We start from the raw sequence: 23773 nt of genomic DNA, 5'->3' as shown, positions 1-23773 counted from the left end.
ACATCGCCTTGGAAAAGTAAATATACCCCTTGTACGTCTATGTGGTAGCCTCATTGAAAGTAGCACCTAATTGCCAAGTCAAAATGTCACATGGCCAACTTTTGTTTTTTAGAAATGGTCTTAAATGGGTGACATTTGTGTTCTGGCCCTTTACTACTTCACCCCTTAATAAAATCAAGACCAGACCTTCTAAAACAATAATCTAAACTTTAAACATCTCCCAGAACTCTGTTCAACCCGTCATCTGAAAATGGAGAGAGTATGGCACTACAAACCTACCAAGGCATGGGCGTCCACCGTGGTTACTCTGGAGGAGCTGCCACAACTCGTGTAGGAGATTCTGCTGACTGGACAAATATTAGCTGTGGACTCCATATATCTGACTTTAATGCAATAATGGCAACAAGAAAGCCAAAAGGAGCCCATTTTGCAGTTTCCCACAAGCTATAGTGGACAAAGCAAACATACTGATGAAGGTGGTTTGGCTGTATAAGACTAAAATAAACTTTCTGGCCTACATGCAAAAAGCCCGGCAGCTGGTCAGAGTTTATAGGAGGAGCTAAATGCAGGGTAATCCTGGACGAAAACCTGCAAGAGGCAGCAAAACACTTCACTGGGTCAGAGGTTCACCTTCCAGCAGGACAACCCTAAACATACAGCCAGAGCTACAGTTGATGTTTTTGTGCTGCTGCCTGTCCAGGTCAGGATGCTGTTGGAAACAGGATATTTGATCTCAAGGTAGCTTTCCTGGTTTAATAAAGTTTTGAATAAAAAAAGATGAAATCAGCAAAACCACTTCTAATCACAACATAAAACTGCATAAAAACTGTTCTATTTGGTAAATAAATAGGTTAAAGTTTACACTTTGATCGTTAAACTCTTGATTTAATTATTAGAAATATCAGCATGCAACATGCATCTCATTTTCCACAGGTTTGTGTCAGTACATCGCAAAAACTGCATTTGAAAAAAAGCACTGGTGTTTAAATTGAATAGAACGTTGAAGCCAGAAGTGATACAAAAACAGTTTATTTTGTAAAAACAGAAGTGGTAAAATAAAAGAGACAAATCCTTTGTTTGGACATCAGTGTTATAACACCACGACTGATTCTGCAGTGTTTCTCTTTATGGCATGAAGTTTATACATTAGACTATGTCTGTAAAAAAATGGCAACAACAGCAGTAGTTCAGATATTTGCTTCAGAGCATTTCTAAATACATTTAAAGATATGTTCTCGATTCATTTACAGGCCACTCTGTACAGGAGAATGGATTACAGCTCATGTATTTGTTTTTTTTACAAAAAGTCGTAGTTTTGTCTCTAGTCTATAAAATACAGCCATTTAGTCACTGAACTCAAACATGTTCATCCCTCATATATATTGACAAAATCTGGAAAAACAAGCTCCCAGTGCTTTATACAAACAAACAGAAGATGTATTAAACGTCTTTTAATTCTTCTACTCGTGCAGATTCGGCAAACTGTCAAATGTCGAGACGTAGCTTGTGGAGCATTTACAGTTGAAACCCCATATTTACGTACACTGTATATTAAGACAGATTACCTTATTTTCCTCACTGTCTGGCATTTAATCAGACTAAACTTTTCCTGTTTTGGGTCAGTTTAGATTATTAAAAATATTTCTATTTCCTAGATTCCAGAAAATTGAGAGAAGGAGAATTTTTTTGTATCGCTTTCTTCAAACTCAGATGTTTATATACACAATAAATAATGCTTTAAACAATTCGAGAAAGCCCAGATGATGAATATTTGAGTAGCATGGAGGCAATAACCATGAATGCCATGTGAATGGTGTTCATTAAGAAGATATAAACGTGTTTTGGTGTAAAACGGGTGTATTGGTCACCAAAACAAGAGCAAAAGCTCTTGAGAAGATGCCAACTGAAGCTGGTAAGAGAGCATTATTGCCCAAAGAGAAACGAGGAAGCCATTACTCTAAAAGCAGAATAGAAGGTACTCAGGGACAAAGAGCTGAATTTTAGGAGACATGTCCTCTGGTCAGATGAAACTAAGATTGGCCATAATGGTCATTGTTACATTTGGAGGAAAACAGGTTAAGCAAAGTACGGAGGGGGCAATAAGGAAAAAGTTAGCCAGGAAGTTAAAGCTTAAGCACAAATCAGTTCTCCAAACAGATAATGACCCTAATCACTGATTTAGTCAGAAGTTGGCTTAAAGTCAAGGTTTTGGAGTGGCCATTACAAAGCCCTGACAGAGCTGAAAAGGCAGTCTACTAACCAGACTCGGTTACAGCAGGTCTGTCAGGAGGAACGCGATAAAGTTCCAGCAAACTATTGTTAAAAGCTTGTGGAGGAATACCCAAAATATTAAACAGTTTATTAAATCAAATACTATGAAAAATCATGTGAACGTCTGAACTCAAAGAAAGTTTTAAAAAAACACTTCTGAAATTCAACAAATATAAATATTGCTTGTGATACTGACTGACCTGAAACATGAAATGTTTAGTCTGATTTAATCTCTGACAGACAGAAAAATAGAAGATTGTGTTTTTTTTAAATACAGAGTATATAATTTTCTGGTTAAACCGGTTGATTATTTCTCCTGTTTTTAGGTTCAGTTTGTCATCCATCAGCACATAAAGTATAAACGTCCCAATGTCGTCCGTCGTTTTACTTTTCCTCTGACTCATTAGCCAAAGTCTAACCTCCTGGAGCAGGCACAGAGACGGGCAGCTCACACAGCAACCAGAGGAACACCACAAAACAGTTAGCAAATGTCAAAAAAGGAGGTATCCCTGAATGTTTGAGTCTACAGCTACATAACCCACCCAAACGCAGTCTTCAAAACAGTATTCATATCCAGGAATTAAAACAAAAAACAATTAAAAAAAAGGTTGACCATCAACAAATCTGGACAGCAAATAAAAAAAAAAGTGCATTTCTTCAAGTATGTAAACAAAATTTCTTTAAAGGGAGGCTTGTTTTATCAGTGTGCTGTGACTCCTGAAGTTTGGCTCGCACGTATGAGCTCACACTCACTCCTTCAGAGCATTATGATGACAAAGAGCAGGTCTTGTTTCCTCCTCATCGAGTTCAGAGTGGAGTCTGGGGCTCCTTGTGTGAAGAGGAGGGAGGCTCTATGACCTGCAAAGATACATCCCTCCATCAGCGGGGTCACATGGAGCTGTTGCAGTGGCTGCTGGGAGACAGAGAGGCGGGAGGGGTGATGTGGAGGAGGGTGAGTGCAAGACAGACGAGTGAAGAGTGTTCGAGAGGAATGCAACACAACACGGGGAAGGAAAGGACAATGAATGAAAGTAAATATGTGAGATGATGAAGCAGAGGCGCACACAGCCTGTGGAGGGATGATGGAGGCTAAAACAATGCACCGACGTGAAGATCCAGATTGGTTCTGGATCAGAGCTTCATGGGATAAAATTAAAGAATAAAAATCTGTGATTTTTGTTTTTGGAAAGGGAAAATGGAGAAGGAAGAATAATTAGCATCTATAATTTTTTATGTTTTTTGTTAGCACAGCCAAATGCATTTTAGAAACTTTAAAACACCTTCTAATGGTACTTCTGAATGTCATTAAGAGGTATAAATACATACCTGTACTTCATAGTTAGCCTACTGCTTATACATAACCCTGCAGATTGACCCAATGATGATTCATTGCCAGTTAATGATAGCATGCACTCTAACAAGGTTCTCAGAGCCTTTAAAGGCCCACAGCATCACAGATCCTGAACCGTACTTAACAAATTACCTTTACTTTATGGGAGATATCAGGTATATCAGCAATAATGACACCAGTAATTTAGTTGAAAACAATTATTTCTTAATGTAGGATTTGTTCCCCCTAATGAATAATTGAATTCAAATAAAAAATTGGATTTTTTTAATTTAGTCAGTGTGCACAATAAAAAATTATTTCATTTTAAGGCTTTTTACACATATTTATTACGTGCCAATATAATGTATAAATATGTCTTTTGCATTCAGTTAATGAACAAAACTCTCAGAAGCATGTATTAATTTTGTCTTTCTCTTCAACCAAGCTGTGTTCAGGTTGAAGAGAAAGACTAAAGTATATTTTCTGTTATTAGTTTTAGATCTAATTTATTAGGGATTGGCTAAGATAAAACTGATATCAGGGCATCTGAAAAGAGGTCGATATCTGTGTGAAACAAATAAATAAGAGTTTCTTTAACAAAGAGGAACTTTCTACTATGAATTTTCTGTTAAATCGTTTTAAGCTCTAATTTTGTTTTCTGGTTTTGAGTAACTAAGCTTTAAATTTTACACTAGGACAGGTGCTGTGTTCATTTGGACAATAAAGCTACACATGGAAGTGATCAATGAAAACAACAGTCACTGAGGACAGCAGGATAAACTGTAAACTGGACACAGACAGCTGAAGGACACATTTAATGACTGAACCAGAAACCGGCAGCAGGGGGAGACACTGACAGGCAGAAAACAGCACTAAATTATCTGATAAAGTCCTCCCTGTGTTACTCACAGGAGTTTATATCTGAATCTGCACCTGCTAACACTCACTCTGATCCTGATGAGTCACCGTCCACCGTTCCCGCCTTGATGCTCAGAGCCACGCCGTTCAGCTGCTCGGGCAAGCCGGGTTTAGGTGGACCGGCTCGGGTTTCGCTGGAGGAGGATCCCTGCGGAGACGCCGTGCCAGGAGTTCCTTCACAAGGTTCACTGAGGACGTGATGGAGACTGTTCCTTTCCACGATGGGAGAAAGCTGCTTCTTCTTTAGGATTCCTGGACAAAGAGCAACAGTACAGGGGCCCCAAAGAGCCACAATTCAGCTAATAAATTATTAACTCACGGAATCATTACCTAAATCTGTCATTAATTAATTTAAGTGAGAAAGACGTGAATTGAAAATGCACTAATACTTTTTAATGTATAATTAATTCAAAAATACATTTATGACATGTAATTTTTATTACATTTAAATAATTAATAAAAAAATATTTCTTAGATGAATCTATTTCTAATCAAATTTTACTGCCACATGTTCATCACTATATGTTGATTCATTTATTTCTTACACTGTGGCAATTTTGTCATTCCATAAAAAAGCAGCCATTTCTGATCTCCTGTGTAGAGCTAAGAATTGATTTATTCGTCCTTCATACAGAGGTGGGTAATTGGTGTAATTTCCAGGTCTTACCTCTGTGAGGGTGGGTGCTGACGTTTGGAAAGATAGGCAGCAGTACCGTCATGCTGTCCTGCGACCTGTCGTCTGACAACGAGCGCACATTACGGCTCAGAACTGGTTGGGCTGATTCTGGACTGTCCATCTTTGATCCTTCTCCACCTGTGAGCTCGCTGTCACCCACTGCTGCTGTGTAATCCACAGGCCAGTGCATCTTACCTAAACCATTGTCTGAAGAATACAGGAACAAATATTTACTTCAGTGTTCCTGTGGTATAAAAAACGAATGCAGGGAAACACAAAAAAGAGGGCTGAAAAATGTTGAACAATTGTGTTTCTAAACAATTAATCATTACAAAGAGACAAGAGACAATTTTCTTTATGCATTTAAGAAATATTCTGCTGACGGGTTTTGGTAAATATAATGCATATTATTTGTATTAAATTGTTACATTTCTGGTTCAGTTTATGGAGCTTGTGCTAGGACGCGTCAGGCACCATTTATAGTCCAGCGCCCTCTGTGGTATTTGGCACCTCTGGTAAGATGGGTAAAAAAAGGCCTTAAAATAAATTAATTTTAATTTCACAAACATAATCTTACACCGAAACGTTTTGAAAAAAAAAAACAACCTTTAATTAAAGATAATTAAGATGGAGGTGTGTTATATAAAATACATCTAACTTAAACACTTTAAATTTTACACTGATCAGGCTTGAGAAAGCTGCAATCTATAATCCATGACTTCTTGTTTCTCCAGGGTATAAACATGATGAGATATTGCTGCCACTCTTCAAAATGGGAAAGACATAAGAACATGTCACTTAGGTTAGGCAGATGAGGTTAGATTGTGATGAGTTGGGAAATGGCTACAAATAATTAACACCTATTCTATAGTCAGAGCAATATTTTTAAAGAAGTTTAAAACTGCTGGAGCCGTAAAAACAAGAGAAGACAAAGACCCAAGATAATACTGCTGCCATGCGCAGTGAACAGGAGGAGAGGTAACAACAATCCCCACATTGTGGGCCGACTAAGTCTTTGTAGCCAGCCTTCAGACAATATCTACATGCAAAGTAGTAGTTGGGCTTTGTTCCAGAGAAAAGCCTTTTCTGCCCCATTATCACAAATGTAAATGTGAGGAGTAGGTTAAACAGAGGAGGTGGCCCCAGGTTTCATCTTTCCTCAGGATTTCCTCAGGCCAGGATTAAATCACATGACAGCCTGCATCAAGGACTGAGGCCTCCATTCATGGGTCGCTCGCTTAACCCCCTACGCCACCAGCCTTGACTCATCTCCGCATGGCGGTTTTACAGCCATTCACATATTCAGACATGTGACCGAAACACCTCACATGTTAACTTCATTAGGGAAATGTTTGTGACGATTCAAACAATGGAGGGTATGGAGGGTAGGGTGATGAGCCTTGAGACCAAAGTGGCCCCATTTGTGTTGTGACCTCAACTACCCTATTTGTGTGACTGATTAGCCTGATACTTACAACTCTGGTTCAGAACTGAAAAAGCCTTTGGATGTGAAGTTAATTACCTTCAAGAAACAAGTAAAGAAGTCTAGTCGTCTTCTATTTAAGCACTTAGGATTGCCATGTCCTAGAGCGCTGAGAATGTATACCAAAAAAATTTAAACCAAAGTAGGTTGAACTCATCTGGGATGTTAAAGGGAACCAGGCATTTTGGTCGGATGGGACTCAAGGTGCTACATTGTTTCCTCTCTCACCCTGTAGGCTGGTGTATTAAAACATGAGATATATATGTCTAAGCCAGAATAAATGAAGCACATTTTGTGGAACATCAAGTCATGTCTCTGAACTATGTGAGTCACTTCAACTGTGGTCCCATTCTGAATAGTGACTGTGCATTGGGAGCAAGAGTGTAGACTTCAGTGCTCTACTACATCCGAACAGGGTATGTTACTTTGGCTGCAGCATCTTGGGGTTATCAAGTCTTTATAGCAGCTATCAGGTGATATCTACATGCCAATCAGTTAAGTAGGAGGCATGGTAAAAAGAAATGTGTTTTCTGTCCCAGCAACACAAATGTAAACATGTGGAGTTTGTTAAATGCAACTGGATCTTTAACTGGAATATTAAAGTGTAGAGAGGCTCCAGGAGAGGTTGTGCAAGAAGACATGGTCAAAGATGCATCTCTGTTTGCTTCAGCTCTGTGACGTTTTGTTTTTCTAAAGAAATATTGTTTCCTAACATTAGATTTCTTTCCCCCACAAAAAGACAGGTAGAACATAAAAATATTTTCTGTATGATTTTGCTGTCTTTACCATGCGGTTGGGGTCTCTTTGTCCCGTTAGACGCCAGGTTTTCCCAGCATTCCTCTGGTGGGAGTGGACCCTCCTCATCCTCGCTGTCAGAGGAGTGCGTGGAGGTGTAGGATCCACTCTGGTCATCCTCCAGGGACAGATCGCTGTCTGAGTCGCTGTCATGATCTTCTGTGTGGACGGATAGAGGGTTAGGTGAAGTCTGGGGACAAAACCTGTGTTGGTGAGCAGAATCAAAGACAATACCGTCCAGCTGCTGCTTCGTTTCATGGAAGAGTGACGCCTGGTTGTTTAGAGCGATGTGAGCCTGGCTATTGTTCAGTCCATCCTCCCTGAAGAAAGAGAACTCACAGTTACTCTGCTCACCCAGCACCAGCACCATCACCATGTTCATCTGATTCTGAAATGTCTTCCTCACCGTAGGGCAAACGGCACATAGCTCTGCTGGCTCTTTCCGCTCTGCATGGTGCCATTCAAAGATACGCTGGAGTCTCCAAAAGGGAGGTGGTACAACCTTCCATCCATGTAGTTTGTGTTGCATTTGTAGCTCTGGCATAGAGAACAAACGTTTTCAAATTAAAAAATAATACATAAAATAGCTAACAAGCAAGACTAAATAGTTAAAACATGTTAGTGTGTTTCTCTGACATCAATGAATCCAAATAAAATGTAAAGGTCTAACAAACCTATAGACAATTTTACACATAATCTGATTTCTGTTTAGGAAAATTATTTCAGCTTAATTGCAGGGCAACATAACGAGGTGATAGTTTAATATTCCTGCTATTTTACCACTTATTCTCATTCAGAACTAGTAGCTGATTACAACTCTTACTTGCTGATTATTTAAACAAAAACTTTGTGATCTTTTTTTAAAACTCTGGATTATTTTACATAAAAAAAACCTGCAAAGATGTGATCAATTATATAAAGATTATTGGTAAGGGAAGCCATCATCTGTTCTAAAAAGATTATAGAGTACAGATAAAATATAAAATATAAAAGCCGCAAAACCAGAGAGTGGATGGATGGATGGATGGACGGATGGATGGACGGACGGATGGACAAAATAAAGAATAAAGTCTGGAATTTTAAATATTTTCCCATTTTTGTCCAGAGCTGGAAAATCCTAAAACAGTATCCCAACCTGTCCCAAACTGTGTAGGAATCCTGTTTGTTAAAACTGGTCAAAATCCTGACCAGTTTTAACAAATCAAAAAATATTATAGTTACTGATAAAGAAGGTGAACAGAGAGCTAAATTTAATAAAAGTTCAGATCTCATTCTATTAATGATGAACTAACATCATATTTCAGTGATAATAACAGATTAAATGATAATAACAGATTAAAAGTAATCTTCTGAGAGCCATTCTTCCTCTGTGTTTGTGGTGGGAACTCACAGAAGCCTTAGACTTGGTCATGTGATCCGGGCGCTTTCTGCTGCAGCAGTATTTCATGGCCTTCCTCGCTTCCTTATTGAAGACGATGCGGAAAAAGAATACAAACGGACCCTGACATTGCCAAAAAAAAAAAACGTAAAGGAAGAAGGTCAACACATGGCCACAGAAATGTACCCTTTAGCTATTAGAGATCAAGGCTGAAGTCTCACCTGCACACAGCTGAAGCCTGCAAACAGGTAGTGGAAGATGATCATGTCACTGTTGACGGAGAGAAGTGCCAGGAAACATGTGATGGAAACCAGGAAAAGGACACCGCCGGTAGTTTTCAGGCCCGAGCTGTAGGATGGAAACCACATGAAGGGAGAAGTTATTAAGGATTTCTACATGTCCACGGATCTGATGATGAGTTTCCTCTGGTCTGTCATTGATCATCTGTTAGAGCTGTTTAATGATTTCCAGCATGTGTGGACCAAAGAACTGGGACACTCACACCCGGGGCTCTTTCTTCTCAATGCTGTGGTGTCTCAGTGAGCAAGAGGCTCTGGACGACAGGATGTAGAGGAAGATGTTCATCTGTAGATAAAAGGCCAGATGGGTGACTTGTCACATCTATGCAGCTAAACAGCACATTTAACCAAATAAAAAATGGACAAACTCTGCTAAGATGGCATCTTTATGTGTGTCTTTTTATTTTACAGTAATTTCATTCAAAGCCTATTCTGTGTGCTCCTGAGTCTAAGCTATCTGGATGAGCTGCGACTCACCGACACCACCAGGGCGATGGGTCCAGCGAAGCTCCAGATCAGCGTGTCGTACATGGACAGCCAGCAGAAGTCGGGGTTGCCGTAACCTTCAGGGTCCAATCCCACTGCCAAACCTGGAAACAATCCCACGAAGCACAGGCATGAAAACTAAACTCTTATCTGTGGGACACTTTTTGCCACTTTGCAGCACTTTCTTAATTTTAATGCTAACTTTTAAAATCTTAAAACATAATAGCATAAATTAAACCGTATTCATGGTGTTTGTACTGTTGGGTGCATAATATCGGCAAATTTGGCTGTTAATGTAAGAGTTGTGAATATACAAGAACTAACCTGGTTCATTTGAAATTTAAGATGTTGCATTCATTCAGAGCATGCACAACATGTTCTGTAGAAATATTTGCTAAACAGATTTATGTATTCATTTCAAATTTCTTTGATCAGGGAAAAGACTTAAAACAATGTTACATTTAAAATAAGTCATTGTTCTGTCTATAGGCCCTCTAGCCAATGGCTAATTTGCACACCCAGTCTCTGGTAAGTTAACCTTTAAAACCAACATTCAATGTCTTTTAAATTAGGCGCAAGTTAAATTTTTTGGAGACTTTTCTTTAGTACGCAGTCACCTCGATCACATGCTTCTTTTTCTCGCATAATGTAGGCTGGATGTATGACTGCTCCTCTTGGCAGAAATGGTAGAGTTTCGTTCGTGTTTTTGGATTATTGCCCTGTTGAAACATGCAATTCTATCCCATTTCAACAATCTTACCTAAATGTCACCCTCAAAAGAAGGGAATCTTGGGGCGTGGCGCTGATGGTGTAGGGGATAAGCGCGCGACCATGTGGAGAAGCTACAGTCCTTGAAGCGGCTGTCCTGGGTTTGAGCCCTGGCGACATTTGCCGAATGTCTCCCCCTTCTCTACCCCTCTTTCCTGTCTGCCTACTGTCAAAAAATAAATAAATAAAGGCCACTAGTGGCAAAAAAATATCTTTACAAAAAAAAAAGAAGGGAATCTTGTTAGGATGTTCAGGAAGAATCAAGGGTTAGGCCGGCAATGAACTAGAAAATGTTGGAACACTGTGTCACTGTCCACCTTCACCAGAGTTTAACACCAACATGGACTTAGAGGGTTGGGATCCACACAAGGACACCTGTAAACTTTACTGAAATATGCAGCTACCAACATGGATGACCTGAACGCCTTCTGGAGAACCGTTTTATAGTCGGATAAGGTGAAGATTTAGCTATCTGGTCACAAGGAAGAAAGTTTGAAGGAGTCAAGGTGAGGCTTTCAAAACCCAGTCCTAACTCACAAGCATAGTGATGGCTGCATCATGGTATTCTTCTTTTTAACTGATGGAAGACGTATGCTGTATAATTAGTCCAATCAGGAAAAGAAACAGTTCAGTACATCATAAGAGGCTAAACATTTATGACATTTATGCCCAAGATGAGTGTCTGTTAATTTATGACCCTGTATATGACTTGATTGTAAAAAGGACATTAAATTATTATTTATACGAATAAATGAAGACAAAAAGGACAAATCTAGAAAAAAAACAGTAAAGAACTAAAAACAATGAGAGGAAAATATGTGCCTTACTTCAACTTATCAGGAACCTTTCCAATCTTACAATTTAATTAGAAAAATGTTTTTTGTATTTTATTATTAAAAATATTTAAAATTGTATATATACTGTATCTTTTAACACCACCAGTGGCGTTAAATGTTGTTATTTTTCAAAAGTAAGCAGACAGGAAATGGAGTGGAGAGAAGAGGAAGACATTCAGCAGAGGTCTCCAGGGGCCAGAACTCGAACCCACGACCGGCTGCACCGTGGACTGAGGCCTCCATATATGGGTCACGCGCTCTACCGCCACGCCATGCCATGCCATGCCATGCCATGCCATGCCATGCCATGCCATGCCATGCCATGCCCCTTATATTTATATATTTAATAAATGTTTTTCTTCTTTGTGAATTAGTTTCTAACCTGCATAAGCAACATAGGGTCTGATCTTCAAAGATCCAAATAGCGGGTGCTAATTTGCCTGTACTATAAAACTGCACGTGCAATAAGTGGGCGTGTTGCGTGCAATTTTGAAAGATTGCGCGTGCAATGGATAACAGGTGTAAAACAGGTGCTGACCGCCCTTTTAAAATGAGGAAATTGCATGTGCTACTGGCTGGAACAAGAAGAAAAGCAAACAGATCCTCTTCTGTGTTGCTTGAAATATGCAGGGATTATTACGCTGCATCATTATAAATGATCCAGTTGCTGATTTTTTCCTTCTGTTCCGTTCGGCCCTTGTTCTGGACTGTTACAGTTAGTTAACTTTGGTTGTGCTACTAACAGCAGGTTTGTCATCTGCTCTGATGAGATTATTTCTCTTACCTTGCTCAACGTAACTCCCAACAAATCAATATTAACAATATAAAAGTCAAATATGTCTGTTAATTAATTTGTCTCCCTTGATCTATTAATTATTTTCTGAGACTCACCGGGTTCTGCTGTTTTTTTGAGAGTTTATGTTTGAAGAGTTCAGAGTTTATCATAAACAGCCACAATATTTAAGCCTGAACGTAATATTAGCAACATAAAAATAGATTGTTGTAGGAGTTGACAATCTGTCTATTATAGCTTTGCGAATTTTAAAACATAGCATCACTGCCCTGAAAAAAAGTTAATTCAAACATTTATGTATGTAAAAATAAATTATTTTCCACTGATTTTACTGAATTTATTTTGTTTGTTTTGCCAATATTTTAACGATATACAATGTGTTTGTTTAAATTGTTTTTGGTGACACAAAATAATTTTTACTGCACAAACAAGACTCTCCCCTGGCATATGTTCACATTTAAACAACGTAAGCAAACTGTTACAGCTCTGATTGCCCTGCAATGACATAACATAACGTTACTGTCAATAATGCTGCCTTAAAATGGTGATTTTTCACCTGCTAAGAAGTGATTTTAGCATCAAGTTTGCAAATGAAGGATTTAATCTGCCTTATAATGTCTTTAGTTCTTTCCTATTAATTATTTTATCAACATCAGAGCACATTGGGTCTTTTGCATGATATGCGATTACAGGCTGTGCACGCTTGATAAGTTATGTGTGCATTTTGCCATGATCAGGTTTGTGTGCGTTCAGCAGATGATCATTGACAGCGATGTTACGCTGGAATGATGTTGAATGAAGTGTTGCAAGGAGTCTTACCTCAGGAGAAATATCATGGCTTTTGTTTGTGATTGGCTCCAAATCAGAGCTTAGATAATCCTACATAGAATCCTCTATTCTCATCTATTTTTAATATTTTTATTTTTGACAACCCAAATTGGTTGGCACATGTACAGAGGATTCCTGTCATCTGTCATTCTTTCTATGCCTCCTTCTGGCCAAAGCCACAGCAGACCTTTTTGCGTCCCAGTTAGCACTTGCATTTCAAACGTGCTAAATCCACAAGCAAAAATTGTACCCGCAAACCATTTCAGGCTTTGAAAATTGCATTACGGGTGGTAAGGGATGACATTTGCATATCCTCCTCCCATGAATTTGTGCGTTTGGGTCATTATCATTTGTTTTGCATATTCATGAAGGCAGACACGCTAAAACGTTTGCGCCCGCAGTTCCGTTGAGTTTGCATACGCATTCCGATTACCACCTCGTTTGTAGATCAGCTTTGCTGACGCAAACAGGTTTGCATACGGTTTTGTACATAAGATCAGGCCCATAATGTGTTAGCTCAGTTTGTTAAAATCATGGCCTGTTTCCGATGCAGAAGTTATTTCTTTTTGTTCCATATCTGAGTCACAGTTTATTCTACCACAACTCGTTGCTGCTTCTACAAGACAAAAACTACATGAGGCTAAATTCAGGCTTTCAAACGTGTGGCAAACACATTATTTTCCTTTAAATGCCATCATGAGGACCCAGACCTGTGATGAAGGCAGGGACCCCCCAACCGATGAGGTAGTAGAACCTCATGGGTCCATAGTTGATGTCTCGGACTTCGCTGATCATGCGGTAGATGTGCAGCCCTTCCAGGAAGAGCCAGGAGAAGGAGCAGAGGTAGAAGAAGTGCAGCAGGATGGCAATGACTGTGCAGAGAAACTGCAAGAGAGACGGACAGATTAAGGCTGTATCCCATTTTCTAGGGCTATCCCTACCACCGTACTTTCCCCTCGCCCCATCCCTTGGCACTTAATTCAAGAAATTGTCAAAATATTCATTTGAGAAGAAGCCCGATCAATTGCCATCTGCCATCTCTGTTCTGTAAGCATATGTGACTTAAAATGCACATATGTGTCATAAAAGCCTGCAGCAGACATTTTGTTTATGCTGTTATGGAAAAACAAAGATGTAATGCTAAATGTTGCCTGATAAAAAATACACTATATTTACATTATTGATAATTTGTTGCCAATATGCTAAAAATACTACTTTGTATAGTATATATACTAAAATAAACTGGTATTTATAGTCCAAATAAACTGGCTTTAACAAGTAGACTAACATTCAAATATACTTGGGAGTATATGGATGACTTGTCTGGCTTACAAATATAATCAACTGAGTCCCATAATGTTTCCTTGGGGAAACCCCTGGTAGATTTGGTTCTAAAATTGTTTTAATTCAACCAAGAACTTTGATTCTGATCGGAAATAGGACAGGCATCTCTCAAAAGATTACAAAAAATATAAAAGGAGTGTCAGCATTGAAAATCATAAAAATAATTGCCAGTTAAAAATGACATATACCCCTCTCAATAATCAGTGGGAAAATATTTACTTGAATTACAGCAATAAATCCTTAAATTTGCTGACCACAGTTTGTTTCCACTGGTCCTTTGATGATTTATCTTTAGTGATGAGCTCCAAGTCTTTGAGGTTGGAAGGCCTCCTTGCCATCACCCTAATCTTTAGCTCCCCTCACAGATTATCTATCAGACTCAAGTTGGCACTGTGGCTCAGCCACTCCAAAATGTTAAATGACACTTCCAGTGAGAAGAAACATGTTGGTAAAATTAAAAGATTTCTTTAAACCTAAATCTTCCAGGAGTATGAATATTTATGAACTTAACTGTACATCAGAATGCAAAACACTGAATTAAAAGCATCAAAATACACAGTGTAGTTTTGATATGGTATTATTATATTATTTATAATGTAATTAGTTATAAATATATTAGTTAAAATCTTAACTTTAAACATTTGTTTCGTGATCAATTTTCAAGGGTTACAAGACCATTTCCCTTAGTCCTAACCCTACGCAATTAAAACGTTTGGGGCACCCTACCCCTTACAAATATAGTGTTTAGGGCTAAGAGTGAGGAGACAGGTTGGAAATGAGGTTCGGTGAAAAACCTCCACAGTTGGGACAGAAAAGCTGGAAAAGTGTGAGGAGGAAAGAACAGGCTGAGTGGTTTACCGGGTTGTCAGCCTGGTTGATCCCTAGGATGAAGATGAGCTCAGACAGAAAGAGAGCGGTGGCTCCATTGTTGATTATACTCGTCTTGTTGCACTGCATGGCTCTCAGGGACAGGAGGAAGACTGAGGTGAGGAAGAGGAAGCCCAGCGTCACACCCGCTGTGCTCCACGTCAGGATTTTGATGGGCAGGATCTCTCCGTTCTTGTGCAAACATCGGGATTTAGTACGAGCCGCAGCGATGTTGGTGTTTTACAGAAAGCCTTGGCGTGACTCACCTCCCTCCTGGAGACGTCCATCAGCACAGCGAAGCTGGTCATGTGATAACACTGACAGCTGATGTGGGTGCTGTTCCTGAAAACTACCTCGCAGCCTTTGGCGGACCAGCCACCGCTTCCGGCTCTGAAACATAACGAGACAACATGAGAGCAATGCAGCTTCATCCCGCTGCTGGTTTGTCACCTTGTTTGTCCTCACACTCACAGTATGGTGTGGTTCCAGAACACACAGATGGGTTTAGAGCGCTCCTCGGTGGTGACCAGGCGGAACTGCACGGTGATGGGTTTGTCCAGCGTATGCTGTAGCAGCTCATCGTTGTCGTGCACCGTGATGCTGACCACCGGCGTGTTGATGACTGGACGCTTTGGCACGCTGTCACAAACGAAAAGAAATACCACTTTACTAAGACTTAATGCAGGAGGGACAAATGTTCTTCATTTCTATAAACAAAATATTTTTAAACTTTTTTATCTCATGTCTGTGTCTGTAGCACATTTATCTCATATCCCTGAAGATGGAAAATAACTTTAATAAATGATTCAGCTTTAAATTATTAATTTAAGGCAGTTCTTTTTCCACTGTGCAATGATTATATAACACTAAAAGAGTTTGGTTCATAGGCTGGAACTTACTTAGGATTTTCTTCAGTCCACACATGGGATAAAATAATCACACAAGAGTGCTGGTAAAGGTATCTGAAAATTCGAACTTGTTCTTTTGTTGCTCTTTTGATTATTGATCTGCTGCTTCACCCAAGTGCAGTTTGAGCATAAGGCCACAAACTGATGGCAAGACCTTCTCCTTCAGGAATTGTGGTAAAGAGCAGAACCCAAGGGTCTTAGATATTACTGCAGTCATCCAGATCCTCAAGAAGCAGAACAGCCCCAGACCCTCTCACTACCACCACCATGTTTTAAAGTTGGCATAATGTTCTTTTTCTGAACACGACCCAAAAAGTTCAACTTTTGTCTCAGGTTATCTTTATCTGATAATACATTTTATTAAATAACATTTAAGTGTGACACAAAAACAAAAGAAAACTGTAATGGTATAAATACTATAGCACTATACAGATGCATTCACCTAAATCATCTAACAAGTGGTGCTGAAGCCTCTAAAATGTGTTTTAACTTGACCAGGCCAAGGCACACTAACTTCGTGCTGGTTTCAGTGCAGCTGGTAATTTGTTTTTGCCAGAATGAAAAGGACTTGTTTGGCAGCATTATTGGACTGACCAGAACAACAGCAAATTCCAAGGAACTAAGTGGAAACCTAAAGAGAATTGTAGATTTACACAAGTTGGGAAAGTATTTTTTAGTACTTTTTAAAGAGCTGCAGATATGAATATCATCAGTTCTAACAATTGTACCTAAATACAACTTAATATTGATTTCTCCCCAGCAGGTCTGGAAGTACAGACAATCTCTCTCAGATTAAAGTAACTGGGTTGGAAGTTCAGGGGCAAACCAGGCTCAAACTGCCATGAACTGGAAACTACTGGAACAGCACTGTTATTGTCCACAGGCAAGCTAGTTTAGCATCAACATGGACAGAAAAGGCTCTGACCAAGAAGGAAGCTCCTGCTGCTAACTTGATACTTTCATGCTTGAGTGACATTTACAGCTATTCACATAGACCTTCTGGAGAAAGGTTTTATGGTCAGGATAAAGAAAGATGGAGCTATTTTGATGAGAGGAATGTTTGCAGAAGTCAAGGTGAAGCTTTAGATCCTAACAACAATGTACCATCTGACAAGCATGGTGTGGAAAACCTCTATATTCTTCAACTTCTACTCAAACTACCAGCTGGATGGTTGATATTTGGACTCAGGTGGGTGTTTCAACATATTCATGATCAGTTTTGGGTGAGCTAAAATAAAGCTTCTGGAATTTGGTTCCCAAAGCCCCAATGTCAACTCAGTGGTATATTTGTGGACTTTGCTTAAAAGGTAAACATATGCCAGGAAATGAATCAGTCTAAATGAACATGACCAATTATGTCAAGAAGAGTCTTCAAGTAACCAGTTAGGTTCATACCAGAAGCAAGTGGTTTCTCTTTTTCTTCCCAGAGGACTTTTAGCCATACATGTATGCGTTGCCTGAGTGTATAAGTGTAACCTTGTGGGGATTCATACTGAATCCGATCTTGTGCATCATATTCTTGCCTTTAAAAATTAATGTATTTGTATATTAATCATTTCACTACACTGAAAAAATAATGATTCACTGAAAAATATAATTATAAAAAATATAAAAATCCTTTATTTTTATGGCATTCATGTTGCTGATGACTGGTTGTAAACATCTGAATTGAAATGCTGATCCTGATTTAAAGTAAACTTCTTTTCATGCAATTAATGAAGGTTGCTTCTTTCAAATTTTTCCTCCATAATGTCCCCGCCCCTGTTTTCTCTCCTACATCTACATGAACTATTCATGGTAAAATGCTTTAACAGGTTTCAGTAGTTTGATTTGAAGGGACAGAGCTTCATCTCACCGCAGACTCCTCTTGTCTGGATCGTAGCTCTCAGGTAGAAGCGAGGCCAGGCTGTGGAAGATGATCACACTGGCAACGGCGTCCTGCTGGCTGTCATCTGGGTGCCGCCTCTTCCTGTTAGCCGAGCCGTTCCTCTGTGAGGACTCTGGGAAAACGTCCAGATGTCTGTGGCCCTTGCTGTCCAGGGGTGGTAGGAACACCGAATCGGGGAGTGTGACGGCCGTCTCCTGGTCTGCAGGACGCGGGCCCCTCAGGGACTGGTATCTTGGCAGTTTAGCTCCAGCAAAGTTAATCTTTTTCAGGCGGTCCACGGAGATGACTGCAGAAATGGGCAAAAGAAGAGGAAAGGTCAAAGAGCTCTCTTGTTTGTGTTCACTCACAAGAGCTGTTTGTAAGTGGACACAAACAACTGATTTTGGAACACATATCAGATTTGGTTCTAAAATAGATGACCTATAAATGTACTTTTTGTTTGATCCGAGGTCCGATCTCAGATATGAACTAAATATGTCAACTTCATCAGAGGAAAAATCAAGTTAAGGCTTCCAAGGACATAAAGAGCAAATTTAAACTATTACTAAAATATTAAATATGGGAAAAAGGGTGTGAGGTACGAATATTAGATATTGGAGCTTGGCTCAGATTTCTTATCCCTAGAGTTCTGGAGATTGTGTAAAAAATAAATAGACAAGATGCATATTCTTAATGTTTTTTTGTGTGCTCAGTTAAGTGTATAAAAAACTGAAGAATCTGGGCAGATTTTTACATTTTATTGAGTAAAATAACCAAATGCTTTAAACCTGTTAAGTCAGTTTGAGCTCACAAATTGTTATTATTAATACTATCTTTATAATTATTCTGTTTCATTGTTAGATTTATACATTTACAGTCATGGTAAAAGGAAATTACATCCTGTTTAATTTTGTGTGCATATAGTTTTTGGTTTTTGGGGTGTATTTAGTTTTTCCAAAATATTTGCATTTTGGCTCTATCTTTTGTTACTAAACAATGATTCAAATGGTGAAATCTGTGGTGTGTAGAATTAATGTTAGATTTAAATGATGAAATTATTTATGGTAATAAACTTTATTCATAAATTATTATTATTTATCAAATGTAATTGAAATTTAGGTGTGATGATAGTGAAGGGCCTTATAATAATAATAATAATAATAATAATAAAAAGGTATTTTACCAATATGTTAATAAATAAAAGTCATTGAGATGTTCACCTATGTTAGGTGTGACGATGGTGAAGGGGCTCAGGTAGGTCTTCCTCATGTTCTGAGCCAGTGTGTTTGCATATTCCTCGAAGTGTCGCAGCAGCGCCGCCGTGCCGCCCTCCGTGTGCTGGATCAGCTCCCAGTGCGTCTTTGTTTCTGGGGCCAGGATGGTGCTGCCCACTGTGACCACGTTCTATCAGAAAGCAGTCAGACTTCAGAGTCAGTGATATAAAGTTTCATGAATTCCCTGCAGGTCCACAAAGCAGGGCGGATTAGAGTCTGGTTCTTTATTTCTTGTTGTGCTTTACAGACTTTCTGTGTGAGTGTGAGATGACTGCTGTTAACCTCAGTGAAGTGAACATCCTGTGTAGCTGTGAGGTTGAAGCCCTGCTGGTTGATCTCGTGCTGCAGCAGGATCTGGGTGAGGCGGTACCCCACTTTAACGTCGCTGCCGTAGAACGTCTCCGTGTGCGCGGTGGCGTTGGCCAGCAGGGCGGCGGTCTGCTGAACGTGTCCAGAATCAAGGAGCGATGTGTTACGGTACAACTTTTCTGACTGGAGGGGAGGAATTCAGACACAAACATTCAGTAACGTGTACATTGTATTCTAGTATTTTAAAGATTGTCCCACTAGGAAGTAAGTCATTATAATCCTTTCAAATAATGATGAGTGTATGTAAACCTCTGACTGGAATTGTACCTTACAGCTTTGGTCACTTCTAATTTCAAATGTTAATCGGGGTCCTTTCAGACTTGAGACATTTTCAAACCAAATTCACCCAACGTCCTGCTCACTCAGCTTTCCATCTATGAGCACAAAGAGATTTTTCTTCCTAAGGACAAACTATTTTGTTGTGTTTTTTAATTTCAGTGTCTGGTTTCAGAATCATTTTACCCGCAGCAACTCTCAAAGAATTGAGTCACTCTCGCCTTGATGACGACATCCATTGTCAAACTGTGAGAAAATGGGTCATTTTTTTGTTTCTGTTTGAAATTATTATTTCAAATCTTAAAAGAAATATAAAATATCCTTTTTTTACACTACTTACATTTTTAGCATAAAACTGAAAAAATAACCACTTTTTTTGTTTTTTAGCACTGGTATCAGAAATAAAAATCCAAGAAGGATGAACCGACCGGTACCACTATGTTTTGTGCCAACGTTTCAGAACATATTTTAGAGAGAAGCTCGTCTTGATAATTGAAATTGTCATTGAACCAGACTTCTGCCACATGATAAAACCAGTGCTGATAATCATCGGGGTATGACTATCTTCTGCTTGTTCATCACAGTATTTCTTAACATTGAACATTAAACTTAACATTGAATATTTCTAGACTTCCTTTATTCTGTTACACTGCTTTGATAAAGTATGCATACCCCTTAAACCTTTCCATAGTTTGTTATTTTACAATCATAAACCTCAATATGTTTCATTGCGATTTTATGGGATATAACAACACAAAAATAGTGTATAGTTGTAGCTTGCACTCGTATTCATACCCCTAAATAAAATGCATTGCAACCAGTTGACTGCAATTTAACCACAATTGGTCATTTTTTCATGACAAATTCTATGTGGAGGAAAACCAACAGTGCACATCTCCTCCAACACACCATCCATTCAACAAAACATTTTATCTATTTTTATTTTAGCTTTTTTATTACACGTAACTCTTATTACTTTTTAAAACTGACCTGTTACATAGACACCATGGGGGCAGGATCATACTGTGAGGATGCCTTTCTTATCAGGAGGAAAATCTGTTTGTGGCTGCAAATAAATTAAGACTGGAGCAGAGGTTCAACTTCCAGCAATACAACAACCCTAAACATTCAGTCAGAGCTACAGTGGAGTAGTTCAAATCAGTGATTCTCCATCCTGGTCCTCTGGCCTGCTATCTTTAGTGTTTTAGATGCGTCTCTGCTCCAGCACACCTGATTGAAATGATTGCATTACCTCCTTAGCATGCCACCAATTAGCAGGCTTCTGCAGCGCCTGTTAATCACCAAGGCATTTAAAGTGTTGCCGTAAGGAAATGTGTAGGACAGAGTCTTATTGATAATCTGTGGTAATACTTGAAAAATTTATCTGACTGAGCTTGAGCTGTTACGCAAAGAAGAATGTGAGATTTCAGTTTCCAGATGTAAAAAGCAGCCAGGGACACACGTTAAAGTGTTGCAGCTGTAACTGCAGCAGAGGGCGGTTCCACAAAGAACCTAAAAACATATGTACATCATACTTTTCAGATTTTAATTTTTAGAAGATTTTGAAAACTATGTACAGGGGTTGGACAATGAAACTGAAACACCTGGTTTTAGACCACAATAATTTATTAGTATGGTGTAGGGCCTCCTTTTGTGACCAATACAGCATCAATTCGTCTTGGGAATGACATATACAAGTCCTGCACAGTGGTCAGAGGGATTTTAAGCCATTCTTCTTGCAGGATGGTGGCCAGGTCACTACGTGATACTGGTGGAGGAAAACGTTTCCTGACTCCTCCAAAACACCCCAAAGTGGCTCAATAATATTTAGATCTGGTGACTGTGCAGGCCATGGGAGATGTTCAATTTCACTTTCATGTTCATCAAACCAATCTTTCACCAGTCTTGCTGTGTTTATTGGTGCATTGTCATCCTGATACATGGCACCACCTTCAGGATACAATGTTTGAACCATTGGATGCACATGGTCCTCAAGAATGGTTCGGTAGTCCTTGTGTCCATCTAGCACAAGTATTGGGCCAAGGGAACGCCATGATATGGCAGCCCAAACCATCACTGATCCACCCCCATGCTTCACTCTGGGCATGCAACAGTCTGGGTGGTACGCTTCTTTGGGGCTTCTCCACACCGTAACTCTCCCAGATGTGGAGAAAACAGTAAAGGTGGACTCATCAGAGAACAATACATGTTTCACATTGTCCACAGCCCAAGATTTGCGCTCCTTGCACCATTGAAACTGACGTTTGGCATTGGCATGAGTGACCAAAGGTTTGGCTATAGCAGCCCGGCCGTGTATATTGACCCTGTGGAGCTCCTGACGGACAGTTCTGGTGGAAACAGGAGAGTTGAGGTGCACATTTAATTCTGCCGTGATTTGGGCAGCTGTGGTTTTATGTTTTTTGGATACAATCCGGGTTAACACCCGAACATCCCTTCCAGACAGCTTCCTCTTGCATCCACAGTTAATCCTGTTGGATGTGGTTCGTCCTTCTTGGTGGTATGCTGACATTATCCTGGATACCGTGGCTCTTGATACATCACAAAGACTTGCTGTCTTGGTCACAGAGGCGCCAGCAAGACGTGCACCAACAATTTGTCCTCATTTGAACTCTGGTATGTCACCCATAATGTTGTGTGCATTTCAATATTTTGAGCAAAACTGTGCTCTTACCCTGCTAATTGAACCTTCACACTCTGCTCTTACTGGTGCAATGTGCAATCAATGAAGACTGGCTACCAGGCTGGTCCAATTTAGCCTTGAAACCTCCCACACTAAAATGACAGATGTTTCAGCTTCATTGTCCAACCCCTGTATCATTTTCCTTCCACATTATAAAAAACCACTACTTTGTGTTGGTCTTACACTTCAACTCAATAAAAAAAGTGACGTTTAGGTTGTAACGTGACAAAATGTGAATAAGTTCTGAAAGTGTTTAGACTTTGCGCGGCACAGTAAATCACATGCTTCTCCCGCTACTTCATTAAACATAAACACAATGTGCCCTGCAGAGTTTTCTGGATAAGTGGGAGAGCATGGTGCAGAAAGAGCAGCTTAACTTCACAATGACAGCTTCCAATTCAGCTGCTAACGTACTCCACTGATAAACTACTACATGAAATTATCTCATGTCTGTACCACTTTATGAACAAAGATGAGGTGTTGTTTTGTAAGCAGAAGCTACACACCAAGGCTTTGAGCTTGCTGAAGGTGACAGAGGTGCAGCTAAAGAGGTTGGGAGGAAGCCAGCCCTTGTGCTCGTCACAGTGCCGGATGGCTGTGCCTGGGAATGTGGACACAAAGTCATCACAGTGGAGCTGAGCCAAGAAGACGGCTCCAGGCAGAGTTCATATAATGCCATTATTTTATGATAATTTGACGAGGTGCCAAAAACCCATCATACCAACACTCCCCCTGGGACAGGGAACGGCTGCAGGGAGACCAAACTTAGTCCTGGGCCACCATATCCCAGCCTCGATGGCCTGAGGGCAGCTGTCATAGATTACTGTGAGAGAACGAGCATGGAGAGGAGAAGCCGACGAGGAGGAAAATGTGAGATATTTTTAAATATTTATGTAACTGTTATGAAATATAGAGCTGTTTCATTCAGACCTTCACAGCCATTGGCAGAAACTTCAGCAAACGGGTTGTCACAGCGATCACACTGACGCCCGATGACGCCAGGCTTGCAATGACACTGGCCGCTCTCCCTGTCGCAGGCTCTGGAGAACGAGCCGACAGGGTAGCAGTCGCACAGCAGGCAGGTGTCACTGCCCTCGGGACGGTAGTGGTTGTCCTGGAGGAAGGGGACAGGAGACACAAGCTGTTAAGTAATGGCACCTTCGTTTTTCCTGTGTCTGCAAAAATGTCAGGCTAAGAGATGACAGCATGCAACAGCTGTGCTAGGATCCTAGTGGGTGTTAAAGCGTGGACCAAGCTGGAGAAAAAACTCAAAGTAGATGCACAAAACTCTCAGGGTTCATACACA

General features: G+C 39.9%; 1 protein-coding gene across 5 annotated transcripts in view; it reads right to left on the bottom strand.

Annotated features, from left to right (window-relative positions):
- Positions 1-1013: 1013 nt before the first annotated feature.
- celsr2 (cadherin, EGF LAG seven-pass G-type receptor 2) overlaps positions 1014-23773 on the bottom strand; it is a 99110-nt gene continuing 76350 nt past the window's right edge. The window contains exons 15-34 of one of the 5 annotated variants that reach the window (XM_047348327.1): positions 23398-23581; positions 23189-23290; positions 22974-23068; positions 19404-19613; positions 19068-19251; positions 17836-18154; positions 15544-15711; positions 15339-15462; positions 15064-15264; positions 13572-13746; positions 9628-9740; positions 9354-9436; positions 9073-9199; positions 8864-8974; positions 7880-8010; positions 7708-7793; positions 7465-7632; positions 5187-5402; positions 4549-4771; positions 1014-3181 (exon numbers count right to left, since the gene is read on the bottom strand). In XM_047348327.1, the coding sequence (XP_047204283.1) occupies positions 3160-3181; positions 4549-4771; positions 5187-5402; positions 7465-7632; positions 7708-7793; positions 7880-8010; positions 8864-8974; positions 9073-9199; positions 9354-9436; positions 9628-9740; positions 13572-13746; positions 15064-15264; positions 15339-15462; positions 15544-15711; positions 17836-18154; positions 19068-19251; positions 19404-19613; positions 22974-23068; positions 23189-23290; positions 23398-23581 (3042 nt within the window). In that variant the 3' untranslated portion in view covers positions 1014-3159. The other 4 variants (XM_047348326.1, XM_047348325.1, XM_047348324.1 and 1 more) reach the window with 4 other exon arrangements.

Source organism: Girardinichthys multiradiatus, chromosome 20, assembly GCF_021462225.1.
Source record: "Girardinichthys multiradiatus isolate DD_20200921_A chromosome 20, DD_fGirMul_XY1, whole genome shotgun sequence".
Taxonomy (NCBI): Eukaryota; Metazoa; Chordata; class Actinopteri; order Cyprinodontiformes; family Goodeidae; genus Girardinichthys; species Girardinichthys multiradiatus.
Note: the sequence above shows the minus strand (reverse complement) of the source record. Positions and strands in the feature narration are given on the sequence as shown.